Source organism: Lynx canadensis, chromosome B4 (genome assembly GCF_007474595.2).
Source record: "Lynx canadensis isolate LIC74 chromosome B4, mLynCan4.pri.v2, whole genome shotgun sequence".
In the NCBI taxonomy this organism is placed as follows: Eukaryota; Metazoa; Chordata; class Mammalia; order Carnivora; family Felidae; genus Lynx; species Lynx canadensis.
In genome coordinates, this window is record NC_044309.1 from 24,769,444 (window position 1) to 24,785,015 (window position 15,572).

Genomic DNA, 15,572 nt, shown 5'->3' on the forward strand with positions numbered 1-15,572 from the left:
TTGTGGAAGAGGTAACATTTGAACAGGTGATGAGATGAGACGAAATTTGATGGGAAGATGATGGGGTTCTGGCTTTTCTCAACTAAGGGAAAATACTTGCACAAGATAAGGAAAAGCTGAAGAAAGATGAGTCTAAGAAGCAGAATGAGAACATAAGGCTTATAATGAGATTCTTTTGAATCTGCTGGCACCTCGATCTTGAACTTCCCACACTCTGGAACTGTGTGTGAGGAATACATTTTTGTTGTTTATAGAAGGAAAAGAAACAGAGAGAGATTCTTTGAGAGATGAGGCTACTACAAGAGCTTAGAGCCTCCAATGCCATGATCAATAATCTGGATTTTATTTTGCAGGTGGGACGGAGCCACCATGGTTTTTGAAGGAGAGAAGTAGCCTGACCATTTTATGTCTTAAGAGGGAAAATCTGGTGGCAGTGATTATAGACAACAGAATGAAGTTGATGGTCCAGGAAGAGAGCTAGTAAATTAATGAAAAGGGAAAGAGGAGTTTCTTACAGAGGATAGTGACAGAGATGAAAAAGTGAGAAGAAATTCTGCAGGGACAGTATTGGCTGGACTTACCTGCCTGAATGTAGGGGCAAGGTCTGTGCTATCACGAAGGTGGTGGAATTGAGAGAGGGAACAGAGGAAGAGCAAGCTGGACAAGTCCCATTCTGACACACAGCTGGCCAGTGGAAAGCTGAGTAGGTACTTTGTCCATGTGTCTGCTGCCTAAAGAAAGTCGGGATTAGAGCTGGATATTTAGGAAGCATCAGCAAGGACATGAGCACTGAAGTCATGGGAGATAGGAGATTAACAGGAAGTAGGTGTAGGGAAAAAAGGGTAAGTAAAGGGCAGGATTGTGAAGAAGAATCTCCATGTTTGGAAGAGCTGAAGAGCAGAGGAGTAGCAACAAAGTAGTGAGAATGAGAAGAAGCCGGTATATCTGACAAGAACAACATCACTGAGGACTGTTAACAACAAAGTGTCAGTGACAGGCGCCTGACTGGATCAGTCCATAGAGTATGCAACTCTTGACCTCGAGGTTGTAAGTTCAAGCCCCACGTTGGGTGCACAGTTTATTTAAAAATAAAAATCTTAAAAAAAAGAAACAGTGTCAGTTAAATGGAAGGATAACAGTCAGACTGCCAGAGCAAAAAAATATCAGGCAAAGAAAAGAGGCAACCTTTGAGAAGGGAGATGGTGAGGGGAACAAGGATGGAAATTATTTTCATGCTAAGGAGAAAGGCAACACAGGAATAAAAATAGAAGGGGTGGAGGGGGTGTGGGGAAGATGAGACAGTTGATCACCAAAGGAACCCAAAGAAAAGGGAAGCAACTGATAATATCAAGGTGCTCACATTATGGACTGAACTATTTTGCTCCGAGAAAAGACATGTTGAAGTCTTAGTCCTGAGGTCCTTGGAACGTGCCATTTGGAAATATGGTACTGGCACTTATAATTAGGTAGGTTAAGATGAGCTCATACTGGAGTAGGGTGGGCCCCTAAGCCAATGTGACTAGTGTCCTTATAAAAACACAGCCACGTGACCATGGAGAAACAGGGAGAGCAGCATATGAAGAGGGATGGTTTCAGTGTGGCACCTGCAAGCCAAGGAACGCCAAAGACTGCAGGCAAACCACCGGAAGCTAGAAGGGGTGGGGTAGTTCCTTCACACCTCTTGGAGGGCGCATGGTCCTGCCCACACCTTGATTTCACACTTCCAGCTTCCAGAACTGTCAGACAGGAAGTTCCTGTCGTTTTGAACCATCGGTTTGTGGCACTTTGTTACAATGGTCCTAGGAAACCAATATAGTTGGTTCCAGAATGCAGGAAGGGAACGTTCTTCAGAGAGCAAAGGGGAAAAAGAGAGGCTAAGTAAAAATGCTATCCTGTCTTCCTAGGCTGCATCCAGAAGACGGCTCATTTCTGGCTTGACCTTTGTGGTAAGGGAGGAATAAGTGAAGGTAAGCTCTAATCAGGCTGCCGACTGAAGTTTAGGCCCGACTTTGTATTCCTGAGCCAAAACTGGAACAGACCTGAGAAGACATTTAGAGTGAAGATAATAGAGCAGGTGGACGGTAGGGTTTCTCTGGATCACTGAGACTGAAACGGAAGGCAAAGAACAAATGGCTGCATGTCTTCTTTTACCATAATAAATAAATGCCATATTTATGAGAAAAGAGCATCACATGAGTTCATTTTCTTTTAACTCTCGGCAATCCAAGTACCAAAGAAATTTAAAACAATTTTTCCTCAAAAGAAAACGTAAAGATAGAGAACACTTCAAAAACTCAAGATATGGAAGACTTACCATGGGCCCTGCCCAGTAACAGCTCAGGTGCAAGGTAGTCTGGGGTTCCAAGAATTCGTCCATCATCCACTGGGGCTGCCCCTCGCCTCACACTCTTTGGAGTTCGGTATGGAGTTCCTGATTTGATCTGATTTGGGGTATGCTAATTTAAAAAGAATTTAATAGACAATAAATATCTCCATTCCTTTTACAGAGAACAGAATTGCTAAAACAAAAGCAAAGCTAGGCTGTTGGGCATAAGAGATATACTCAAATTCTTGATCAGTTTTGAACAGTCCTGAAAGCTGGTGAAATGCAATAGTTTAGATAACACCAATTATTTCAGTAAGATCGGGATATGCAAGACAGAATGAAAAAATCCACAAGAAAAAAAATTTTTTAATATGTATTTATTTTTGAGAGAGACAGAGAGACAGTGTGAGCAGGGAAGGGGCACAGAGAGAGGGAGACACAGAATCCGAAACAGGCTCCAGGATCTGAGCTGTCAGCACAGAGCCCGATGCGGGGCTCGAACTTACAAGCCATGATGAGATCATGACCTGAGCTGAAGTCGGACGTCCAAATGACTGAGCCACCCAGGGGCCCCAAGAAAAATTTCTTGATAGCATGGATTAATACAAACTTAAGAACAGTCACTGAGGGACAGTGCAACAAATAGGTCATGATCTCACGGTTTCTGGCTTTGAGCCCCATGTCGGGTTCTGTGCTGACAGTTTGGAGGCTGACAGCCTACTTCTGGTTCTGTGAGTCGTCTTCTCTCTCTGCCCCTCCCCTGCTCACACACTCTCTCTCTGTCTCAAAAATAAATCAAAAATTAAAAAAGAAAAAAAGATATTGTTATCTCACAAGGACTCTGTGAGACCAGCGGGACAGGTTATCAGCATATTCTACAGACAGATAAACACGCTCTGAGGGAAAGGGATTGCTAAGTCACTAAGTTCTGAATAGGCAACCTGAGTCTTGTGACCCTAATTCAGGGTTTGCACTTTCTATTTTATGATCTCTCTCCAAAGGAAGAAAAAAAAATGAAACTTTGGGTTTAAGATAAAAGTTTAGAAAACACAAACAACATAAGATTGGTAATATATATTTTCAACTTGTTTCTATAAAGAAAAGAGATTGTCTATGAAGATCCTTAGAAGGCAGCAAGGTAGAGTGGACTCTATATTGTACCTCAGAGTTGCTGTCATCAGGTGAAAATATGTGACTGTAAATATGTAAACATGTGATTGGAAATATGTGAAAGTCTAGAGAGCAGATGGAGGAGCTGTATTTAAGAATAAAATTACTACCAGCTTTACCTTTATGCATCAAAACCTCCAACAATCAATCCATAGATTCCCAATAAGCAGAACAGAATTCTATGGTAAATCTCATACAATCCAGGTGAGAGGCAAGTATCTGGCTTTAATAGTTTGTTATAAAGTCTAAACACAAAGTGTTAAAAAGTTATAACATACCTGATATGGCATATAGGATGTTCCTTTTTGAGTAGGGGTTATAGCCATGGGATATGAATCACTATAAACACAGGAAATATCCATTGCGTCTAAAGAGGTAATGCTCATTTTGGATGGTTCTGAGTTACTGGATGCATTAATAGGACTGTTAAAACTTCGAAAAGCTACAGCATTTCTTTTAGATACGGTTAATGTTTTCAACACTTCCGAAGATGGAGCTAACATTTTTTGGCTCCTGCCTTGGACAGCAGGATTCTCATCACTTTTTGGCAAGGTACTTTCTTGCCAGCTGGGTGATACCATAAGTAGACCTTCAATGTTTGATTCTTCAAAAGAGGATTCTTTGATGCTTTTATCTGGATCTAAGGACTGCCTTTCTAAAGAACTTTCCATTATAGAAATTCCTGGAAAAGATGAATCGGAGTCCATACAAATACTTTTAGAAGCTCTCTCATCATCAGAACATAGAAAACTAGAATTTAAGTGCTCCTTCTTACTATTCTTGTCACAATCTTCATCTAGTTCACACATAAGGTTTTTTGCTATCATTGGGATAGGTGATTTTTCTGGTGTTTGTTGTTTATCAATGAAAGAGTTGACCACGTCCTCCTTATTAGCACAGTCATTTTGCTGACCTCTATGTACTGATAGCTTAAGGTCTTGGACTTCAGTTGTTAAGCCTGTCCTTTGATTTATACAACCATCACTCATTTCATTACTCCCCTTAAGCTCTATACAATTTTTTTTATTCTGTATAATATTCTGACAAGGACTAGAGTCAACTAACTCAAAATTTCTTTTAAAACCTCTCTTCCCAAGGTGCTCTTCAGTCATATCACCAGAATCCACAGCCCATGGATCTGACTGATGAAAAGCAGGCTGTGTTTTGTCAGTGGCCATGTTAATGTTATTTATATCCAGTTCTCTTGCTTCCCAAGAAACTTCCCCAGGGAAGCATTTTTTAGCAGAGTTTACACAAGAGTTTCCAGTCGCAGGGATGGTACCACTGTTATGAATGGGAGAAAGGGCTAACTCAAGATCCTTTTTATTGAAACCTTTGGTCTCGATGGCATTGGTAGATTTTGTACACAAAGGCTTTTCTATTATATTCCAACTCATCATTGTAGAGCCCAGTGCATCATCACTTTCCTGAGAGGGAGGAAAAGACACCGTTTTAGTTGTATAAAACTGAGATTCTTGAACCTTTCAAACCTGTTGACTTAGGTGGAATAAATGACCCCATAAACTATTATGCTACCTATTCCCACTTTCCAATGGAACCAAAAAACAATGATAAAAGAAAATTAAAAACAATATAAACAATTATAGCATGTATTTATATATATTTTGAGTAAAACACTAGTCTAAAATTCAAATTAACTACAGTGTGTATTATAATTTAATATGTATTTGTATATTATTTTGGTCTTCTGTAACACATATTTGATACAAATTATTTAAGTAGGACAAATTAATAGGCAACATTTTCAGGCAAAATTAAGGGAAAATTGAGGCAAAACTGAGGGTAAGATTACATTATGTATATATCTGCTTGGCAACAGCGGTATAGATGATTCTGTTTTGAATTATAAAATGCACAGGACTTAAGACATAGTTAATAGAAAATCATAGGCAAAGATTTTGTTAATGTAAACATATATCACTTTGTACAAGTATAATAAAACCAAGCTGACAAAGATGAAGCTAAACTAATAATTTCTAATTAAAACCCCAAAATAACAGGAATTAGAATTCACTGTCAACAAGATGAAATGATCTTGCATTAATAACAAAATACTTTTCGTAAAATCTGTTTGAATTCCAACTATCTGCAAGTGCTCTTGTATGATGATCAGAGCTTTGTACAAAATATTATAAACTGGTACATGGTATTCAGGAGTTTTACAAGATTACTCAATTACAGTGTATCTTTAGTAAAAAGTACTGCCTGCTTTTGGTATGTGAAAATCAAACTTCATTAACTTACTTAGTACTAATGAGTGCATGATCATGAACAAAAATAACAAAAATCCCTAAATTACAACTCCTAGATCTGCAAGATCATCCAAAGATTAGCACAGGATTTATCAGGATTCCCTTGTGGTCCATGGTCACTCTTCTGTTTATAACTTTTTTTTTTTTGAGAGATCGATCAAGGCGGGTAGGGGCAGAGTAAGAAGCAGAAAGGGAATTCCAAGCATGCTCCATGCCCAGTGCAGAGCCTGATGCAGGGATAGATCTCATGACTGGTGAGATCACAACCTAAGCCAAAATCAAGAGTAAGATGCTTAACCAACTGAGCCACTCAGATACCCCTCTCTGTTCATAACTTGAGAAAGACTGCTATAATCTAATCACTGCATTCCCCAAGTATGCAGAAGTGGGAGGAAGAAGGTAAACCTGTGTATAGTTTGAAATATTATACAATATACTTTTTTGAATAGGAAGAGGTGAATTAACAGTATTAGGAATGGAAATCTGTTTATCCTGTAGCATATGTTACCTATAGAGCAGCCTATAAGAGGAGATTGAGAAAAATAATTTGACCTTACTTCTAGAATACAAATATCCAATAATGAAGAAAACTATATTACTGAGAATAAGGGACAAATACAATCTAAATTATTTATTCAAATTGAAGGTTTATTCTTTATTATCATTATTCTAATCTAACATTATTTCATCTGTACTCTATGAAGGATACTTTATTATAATTTAAAACTTTAGGATCTCTCAGCTTTAATACTTATTGGCTTTAATGGCTTAAAAAAGGCAAGAACAGAAATATATACATGAAGTAAAATAATTTTAAGTGACTCCATTCACTTAGCAAGCAATTTCCTGAGAATAAAAACTTTTTTTTTTTTTTTTTTTTTTTGAGAGAGAGAGAGAGAGAGAGAGAGAGCACGAGCAGGGGAGAGGGGCAGAGGGAGAGAGAGAATTCTAAGCAGGTTCCACGCTCAGTATGGAGCTAGATATGGGGCTTGATCCCACGACCCTGGGATCATGATCTGAGCTGAAATCAAGAGTGAGATGCTCAGCAGACTGAGCCAACCAGGTGCCCCTAAAATAAATACTCTTTTTTTTTTTCAATATATGAAATTTATTGTCAAGTTGGTTTCCACACAACACCCAGTGCTCATCCCAAAAGGTGCCCTCCTCAATACCCAAATAAATACTCTTAAAGGCACACCTGCATTACCTTTGTAGTCTAAAAGTTATTTCTGATCCAGAAGTTACCATTCCACTAAATGAGAAACTGGCAGAAAACAGTGTAGAAGGAAGTAATATAAGTTTTAAAATACGACTTAAAAAAAAAAAGTGCAACAAGCTAGTCATGGTAGGGAATTAAAAAAGAAAAAGAAGCCCATCTAGATGCCTATGAGCCAAACATTTACTATCAATTGTCTACAAACTTGTTATATATTATTAATCATGAATAATTCCATACTTGAATGAGAAGTGAAATATTTAAAAATAATTTGACAGAATATACAGGAAAACGAAGACTACTTTGACTGCTGTTCATGTAACAGTTTCATTTCCTTACAGAATTTACATGAAAAAGTGTAAGGTGTCTCTATCATCAATGGGACGTACAAAACTGGCTTGGGTTCAGATAAATGGCACTCTCACCTGGCAATCCTTTTCCCATGTGGGACTGCTGTGGCACTCAGACTCCACACTGGACGCAAAGGTGTGAGACTGGCTGCTGGCACTTGACGTAGCCAGCCTTCTCCTGGATTGCAGGAGATTGGAAGTTAGGCACTTCACAGGCATCCCAGGATTGGCAGCAACTGTTTCAAGACCTATAAGGAAGAGAAAATATTGGATCTTATGTCACAGCTTTCTGAGTTCCTCACTGAACTTGAAACTTTACAGAAAATTAGGCAGAGTATTAAGTACGGCACACCAGAACTCTTTTTGTATAAACATTATCCAAACCACAAGGATGGCTCAGGTGTTTTTGGCACACAAGTACCAATCAATGTTTAGGGGGAAAAAAAACCCTCAATATTCACAAGTTAAAATCAGGACAAAAGAATTAAGTTGTAATTAGGAGGAAATCCATTTTGAATATCCATTATCCAATTTGAAACTCTTCTTGATAAAGGAGCATTACTGATGTTCTATATCCAGGTATGATTTAAGATTGGAATGTGACTAAATTTACTCAGTTCAATTTGTATTTAATTAAATGAGGTTTATGTGCGTACAAGTATGAATTACAAACATCCATAAGGGATTTTCTTTTAATACTACTGGGTACAACAAGTAACAGTGAACTAGCTGACAGCAAACCAGTACAAGAAAGCAGCATCCTCTACATGACACGTGCTCCTTATTTATATTATGATGCTAAATTTGTGGTTCCTTAATTTATAATGAGACATGATAAGCAATTATGCTTTTATTATATGTACATACACAGATTTTCTGTTTATATAAAAAGATATATATTATATATACATGTGTACACACACACACACACACACACACACACACACACACATATCTTTTCTCTTTCCCAAAGAGGGTGAACATGACAAGTAAATTCTTACAGTTTTTTTGATTTAACAAATCTTGGCACCTTAAAACTAGAAGTTGAATTTCAATGTCCATCTAAAACAACGGTATTTTTGGTACATAAACCCTCTCAATGAAACTCCTGAAACTCCTTGGACCCTGACCTTGATATTTGACTAAACTGCTCAGCTGCCTTTCCTCAGTAATGTGGGAATTTGTGTCTACCCCAATGCCAAGTGCATACTGTGTTTTGCTAATGAGTTCTTTCTGGATCACTGATATGATCAGACCATTCCTTTCTTTGGAACTCTTGATGACTCCCTGTTTCTACAGCTTAAATTCTAGGTCCCCTGTAATGATACTTGATCCTTCCCATCCATCTGCTAAGTTTCCTTTCCCATTGCACGTGCTTCTGCATTCTCACATAGCACATTTAGTCCCCATTATCTGAAGATGGAATACTTCCAAGTGTCCGTGCCTTTGCTCATGCCTCTATCTGAAATGCCCTTTTCCAATATACTTGGAGCTATTGCTATATCTTTATTGAAAACCCATTCCTGATTTTTCCGGTTAGCACTTAACACTTTCTGTGTTGCATCACAGTATCCTTCTTACGGATTTTATTTTATAGGATTGCTATTGTTATCCCTTTGTATCTATAATCAACCAAACTTACAAGTTCTTTTGAGGCAAGGAATTCTCTTACTCATCTTGATATCCACTCAGTGACCAGCATGGTGCCTTGCCCCGATCTAGTTCTGACTAGAGTAAGAAACGACTAAGGGAGAAGCAATTATTTTCACTTCAAAATAAGGCTATAGTAACATTGGCATATTCTGTATTTTAGTAGTTTTGCGCTTATCAAAGCTATAAATATATATTTTCAGCCATTTTGATTTCCACAGAAGTGATTTTGACAGAAGAAACAAGATTCCATGAATTTGGAAGAAAGGGTCAGTGGACAGAAAATTGTATTTGCAATCAGGACTTGGCTAACCCACTTACTAGTGTGTAAATTAAACATTTTCAGGGGCGCCTGGGTGGCGCAGTCGGTTAAGCGTCCGACTTCAGCCAGGTCACGATCTCGCGGTCCGTGAGTTCGAGCCCCGCGTCAGGCTCTGGGCTGATGGCTCAGAGCCTGGAGCCTGTTTCCGATTCTGTGTCTCCCTCTCTCTCTGCCCCTCCCCCGTTCATGCTCTGTCTCTCTCTGTCCCAAAAATAAATAAACGTTGAAAAAAAAAAATTTAAACATTTTCAAACATTAGCTTTCTCATTTGTAAGTGACATATCCTAGATATGTAAAGATTTGAGGACTAAATTCAAAATGAGGCAACATCCATGAAAACATGTATTCCCAAGATGAAGAACATAAGTGCCGAGAACTAAAACATCCAGTGTTGCTAAGTTATAGAAGGTAAAGTTAAGTGCAATAAAATGCCCCATTCTCTTCCTCTACTACCTTTGTTTTTTATTGTGTGCTAATGAAAAAATTTTATCTTTGCTTCAACTATTTTATTTCAAAATCTTTTGAAAATCATTTTATAAAGACACACAATATTACAGGTACTACATCTTGTTTATATAAGATTTCCAATGACCCAGTACAGTGAAATTTACCTGATAATCATTTTAATACTATGCTAATTGATGAATATCTCATTAGCTAGATAATTTATCCTGTTGACTTAAAGATCTGCAATAGGGGCGCCTGGCTGGCTCAGTCAGTAGAGCATGTGACTCTTGATCTCAGTGTTAAGTTCCAGCCCTATGTTGGGTGTAGAGATTACTTAAAATCTTCTTTAAAAAAAAAAAATATGTATATATATAAATATAAATATATATGTGTATATATATATATAAATATATATGTGTATATATATATGACAATCTGTGTCAGAAATGGCATTAACATGAGGAAATATAGGAATGCCCCAGCCTGTTCAAGAATTTGCATTTCAAACTCATATTGGAAATTAAAAAATTTAAAAACATGTTGTTCCTCAAAAGACACACTTAATGGAATAAACTACCTTTTCTTTTATACTCACATGAGTTTAGTAGTTTGCTACAATAAGGAGTAGTATCCTTGTTATCTACAGACATAGGACAAATTAGTCCTTGAGAAAGCTGTGATGTTTCAGATACATGGGTTGAAAGAATATTTGCAGAGTCTTTGTTGTTTTCTGCAACTGGTGTGTACTATTAAAGAGAGAAAAACAAAAACAAATGCTAAGATTTATCTCCACAAAAACACCACCTAAATACATAGACTGTTATACCACCTAAGTAGATAATGTGAAAGTAACTCAATATGCTTGATATTTAAATTTATTTTGATCAGGGGCACCTGGGTGGCTCAGTTGGTACAGCATCTGACTTCGGCTCAGGTCATGATCTCATAGCACATGAGTTCCAGCCCCACGTCTGTCTGTGTGCCAACAGCTCAGGGCCTGGAGCCTGCTTCGGATTCTGTGTCTCCCTCTCTGCCCCTCCCCCACTCATGCTCTGTCTTCCTCTCTCTCAGAAATCAATAATAAACATTAAAAAAATAAAAGAAATAAATTTATTTTGATAATTTATTAAAAAAAAAGATTTAAAACTTTAAATGGGCATGTTATGTGAGTTTTTTCTAATTAAGTACTTACAAATCCCAAAGAGCTGATGAGAGATAACACCTGTCCTGGGGTTCTTGAATAATCTTGTCTAGGTTTAGCCATTGATGGTGTTGTAAGGATATCCATCATATTGATATCTATGTATGGAAAAAAAAGTATATGAAATTCTTTAAAAACTTCAATGTCACTGACTTACTAGTCAATAATCATCTCTTCTGAACTTTGTTGCCCTTTCCACATTAACGTTATCTATAAAATTAGCTTAAGATGAACATATCCAGTGAAGCCACCATGCCATAAACATATACAACCAAGCAGACAGAGAAAGACTAATACTGTATGATCTCTCTTATATATGGAATCTTAAGAAAACAAAACAAAACCAAGCTCACAGATACAGAGAACAGATTGGTGGATGCCACAGGCAGGGGCAGGGGGTAGAAGAAATGGATGAAGGGGGTCAAATACAAAATTTTAAGAGATAAATATTTATTAAAAAAAAAAAAGTGGGGCACCTGGGTGGCTCAGTTGGTTAAGCAACTGACTTTTGATTTCAGCTCAGGTCATGATCTCACTATTTTTGAGATCGAGCCCTATGGTCAGGCTCCATGACACTGCAGAGCCTGCTTGGGATTCTCTCTCCTTCTCTCTGCCCCTCTCCCCGCTCACTTTCTTTCTCTCAAAAATATAACACTAAAAAAAAAAAAAGCAAGTGCTTGAAATCATTACAATTTGATAGAACAGTCTTGTGCTGAAATGAATAGAACACCCAAATTAGGAGTCACCGAGGTGCCTGGGTGGCTCAGTCAGTTAAACATCCTACTTTGGCTCAGGTCTTGATCTCACAGCTTAGGGTGAGTTCGAGCCCTGCATTGGGCTCTCTGCTGTCAGCACAGAGCCTGCTTCAGATCCTCTGTCCCCCTCACTCTCTGCCCCTCCCTTCATTCTCATTCTCTCTCTCAAAAACAAACATAAAAAAAAAAGGAGTACTCAGTCACTAAACAAGAGTATTATCTAACTGGCAACAGGCACTCTTCTGAGACTTTTTTCTTTTTTTTGAGAGAGAGAGAGAGAGAGAGAGAGAGAGAGAGAGAGAGAGAGAATCTCAAGCAGGCTCCATGCTTAGCACGGAGTCCGATGCGGGGGTTGATCCATGATGCTGGTATCATGACATGAGTTGAAATCAAGAGTCAGATGCCCAGCTGACTGAACCACCCAGGCACCCCTGTGATATCAGACTTTTAAAGGTAAACTGAAAGTTTGAACCTAACAAATTTTATTGATTCTACACACTGATGAAGCAAGAAGGACTAACAGGTAACAACAAACATCTTGAAGAATATTTTATAAATTAAATGTTAAAAATGTTATGGCAGTGATTTATTGGACATAACTCCAAAAGCACAGGCAAAAAGCAAAAATAGACAAATGGGGCTATATCAAACTTAAACACTTTCGCACATCAAAGGAAATAGTCAAAAGAATGAAAAGAACCTACAGAATGGGAGAAAACATCTTCAAACCAGTTATCTGATAAGGGGTTAATGTACAGAATATATAAAGAAGTATAACTCAACAACAATAAAAAAATTCAATACTTATCTAATTAAAAAGTGGATAAAGAACTTGGACAGACATTTCTCCAAAGAAGATATACAAATTGCCAACATGATTATGAAAAGAGGCTCAACATTAGTAATCAACGGAAAATGCAAATCAAAACTATAATGAAATATTACCTCACACCCATTAGGATGGTTAGTATCAAAAACAGAAAATAAGTAGTGTTGGCAAAGATGTGGAGAAATTGGAACCCTTGTACATTGCTGGTAGGTATGATAAATAGTGCAGCCACTATGAAAAACAAATGGAGTTGCCACAAAAAATTAAAAATAGAATTACTGTGTGACACAGGAATTCCACTACTAGGTAAGGTCACAAAAGAATTGAGAGCAGGGGATCTACAATATTTACATCCTCATGTCCACTGCATTATTCACAATAGCCAGGAGGTAGAAGCAACCTAAATGTCTACTGACACATGAATGGATTTAAAAAAATAGCGTATATATGTATAATGGAATGTTATTCAGTCTTTAAAAAGAAGGAAATTCTGCTACATGCTGCAACAAGTATGAACCTTGAGGACATTATGCTAAGTGATATGGCAGTCACCAAATGACAAATGCTCTGTGATTCTACTTATATGAGGCATCTAAAGTAATCAAACTCACAGATACAGAAAATAGAATTGTGGTTGCCAGGGCTGAGGGGACAGGAAAACGGGGTATAATGCTTCAGTTTTGTAAGATAAAAAATTTCTAGAGATCTGGCGCAGAGCAATGTGAATATGGTTAACACTACCCAACTGTACACTTCAAAATGGTTTTATATTATGTTTTTTACCACTATCAAAACAAAAAAACAAAAAAAACACAAAAAACCACCACCACCAACAACCAAATTCAGAATCTGTATACTTAACAGATGTTTGTTGTATTACTATTTATGCTAATACAAATGTAGGATTACTTGGGATCCATTTTATTTTACTTTATTTTATCTTTATAATTTTTATTTTTTATGTAAGCTCTACACTCAATGTGGGGATTGAACTCATGACACTGAGATCAAGAGTTCAATGCTTTACAAACTGAGCCAGCCAGGTGCCCTATGAGAGCCAAATTTTAAATAAATCATGAGATATGAAAAAAATAAAAAATATTAAATGGCTATAGTACTTAACACAACATTTTTATAATTTGTGACTTTTCTCAATATCTTATCTGAAACCCAGGGAACTAGATTTGCCTCACAATTAAAAAATGTTTAGATTTTAGGTAATGTGATAGGGGTGCCTGGGTGGCTCTATCAGTTGAGTCTCTGACTCTTGGTTTTAGCTCAGGTCATGATCCCAGGGTTGTGGGTTCAAGCCCCACATTGGGCTCTGTGCTGAGTGTGGAGCCTGCTTAAGATCCCCCTTAAGATTCTTGCTGTCTCTCTCTCTCAAAAAATAAGAAAAAAAGGGGCGCCTGGGTGGCGCAGTCGGTTAAGCGTCCGACTTCAGCCAGGTCACGATCTCGCGGTCCGTGAGTTCGAGCCCCGCGTCAGGCTCTGGGCTGATGGCTCAGAGCCTGGAGCCTGTTTCCGATTCTGTGTCTCCCTCTCTCTCTGCCCCTCCCCCGTTCATGCTCTGTCTCTCTCTGTCCCAAAAATAAATAAAAACGTGGAAAGAAAAAAAAAAAAATTAAAAAAAAAAAATAAGAAAAAAAAAAAAAGGAAGAAGAAAATGAAAAAAAAAAAAGAAAGGTAATGTGATAAATTACAGTGGTTTTTTTGCTTTTTTTAAATTGAAGTATGACACACAATGTTACATTAGTTTCAGGTGTACAACATAGTGATTCAACAACTCTACACATTATGATATACTCACCACAAGTGTAGCTATCATCTGTCACCACACAGTGCTATTACGATACCACTGACTATATTCCTTATGCTATACTTTCCATCCCTATGACTTATTCATTCCGTAACTGGAAACATGTACCTTCCATCTCTCTTTCACCCATTTTGCCCTTTTGCCCCTCCCCACCAAGAAACCATCAGTTTGTTCTCTGTATTAATGGGTCTGACTCCACTTTTTTTGGTTTGGTTTGTTTTTTAGATTCTGTGTATAAGTGAATCTACTGGTCTTTCTGTTTGACTTATCTCACTTAGCATAACACCCTCTAGTTTCATCCATGTTGTCACAAAAGGTAAGACCTCATTCTTTTTTATGGCTAAGTTAATACTCCATTGTGTGTGTGTCTGTGTGTGTGTGAGTGTGTGTGTGCACACGCCACATCTTCTTTATCCATTCATCTTTCGATGTACATGTGGGTTGCTTCCGTATCTTGGCTATTGTAAATATTGCTGAAATCAACATAAGGATGCACATTATCTTTTCAAATTAGTATTTTTGTTTCTTTGGGTAAATATCCAGTATACTGTATAGTTAGGAACATCCTTAGTGGCATTTCATCTAGCAGCCTGGTACTCAAATATTATTATTACTGTTATAAAGAGTATGAGTAGTTATGTGAAATTGAATTAATAAAAACTATACATAGCCCACATCAGTTCAGACCAAATTTTATTATCAGCTGAAAAACCTTTAGGTATTCAAAACTTTTTGAAATTTTACTCCTAGATAAAGAATTATAGATCTATATTTAATTTCAAATAATTATAATCTCATGCTTTATAATTTATGAACCCAATTTTCTGTTCATTTATTTCTATTTGCTACCAATTTAATAGATGATACAATATGCTACAAAGTCAATAAACTCTCAAGTATCCATACCTTTTTTAAGACTTTTTAATTAATTAATTAATTAATTAATTTTTTGATTTACATCCAAGTTAGTTAACATATAGTGCAACAATGATTTCAGGAGTAGATCCCTTAATGCCCCTTACCCATTTAGCCCATCTCCCCGCCCACAACCCCTTGCAGCAACTGTTTGTTATCTATATAAAAAGAGTCTCTTATGTTTTGTCCCCCTTCCTGTTTTTATATTATTTTTGCTTCCCTTCTCTTATGTTCATCTAACACTTTTTCTAGTTTCTCTCTTTTAGAAACAATGCTGCTACAAAGTTATGTTCATATTA

The 15,572-nt window shown here is 37.3% G+C and overlaps 2 protein-coding genes across 5 annotated transcripts in view; one reads left to right on the top strand and one right to left on the bottom strand.

Moving 5' to 3' along the window:
• Positions 1-2,176, top strand: part of ACBD5 (acyl-CoA binding domain containing 5) — a 71,727-nt gene extending 69,551 nt beyond the window's left edge. For 3 of the 4 annotated variants that reach the window (XM_030321158.1, XM_030321157.1, XM_030321153.1), the window contains exon 14: positions 354-2,176. In XM_030321158.1, coding sequence (XP_030177018.1) covers positions 354-393 — 40 coding nt within the window. In that variant the 3' untranslated portion in view covers positions 394-2,176. The remainder of the gene's footprint in view (positions 1-353) is intronic. The other variant, XM_030321156.1, reaches the window with a different exon arrangement.
• Positions 1-15,572, bottom strand: part of MASTL (microtubule associated serine/threonine kinase like) — a 35,948-nt gene that overhangs the window by 7,004 nt on the left and 13,372 nt on the right. Inside the window, exons 5-9 of the mRNA XM_030321149.1 lie at positions 10,947-11,053; positions 10,350-10,500; positions 7,411-7,583; positions 3,775-4,923; positions 2,315-2,456 (exon numbers count right to left, since the gene is read on the bottom strand). Coding sequence (XP_030177009.1) covers positions 2,315-2,456; positions 3,775-4,923; positions 7,411-7,583; positions 10,350-10,500; positions 10,947-11,053 — 1,722 coding nt within the window. The remainder of the gene's footprint in view (positions 1-2,314; positions 2,457-3,774; positions 4,924-7,410; positions 7,584-10,349; positions 10,501-10,946; positions 11,054-15,572) is intronic.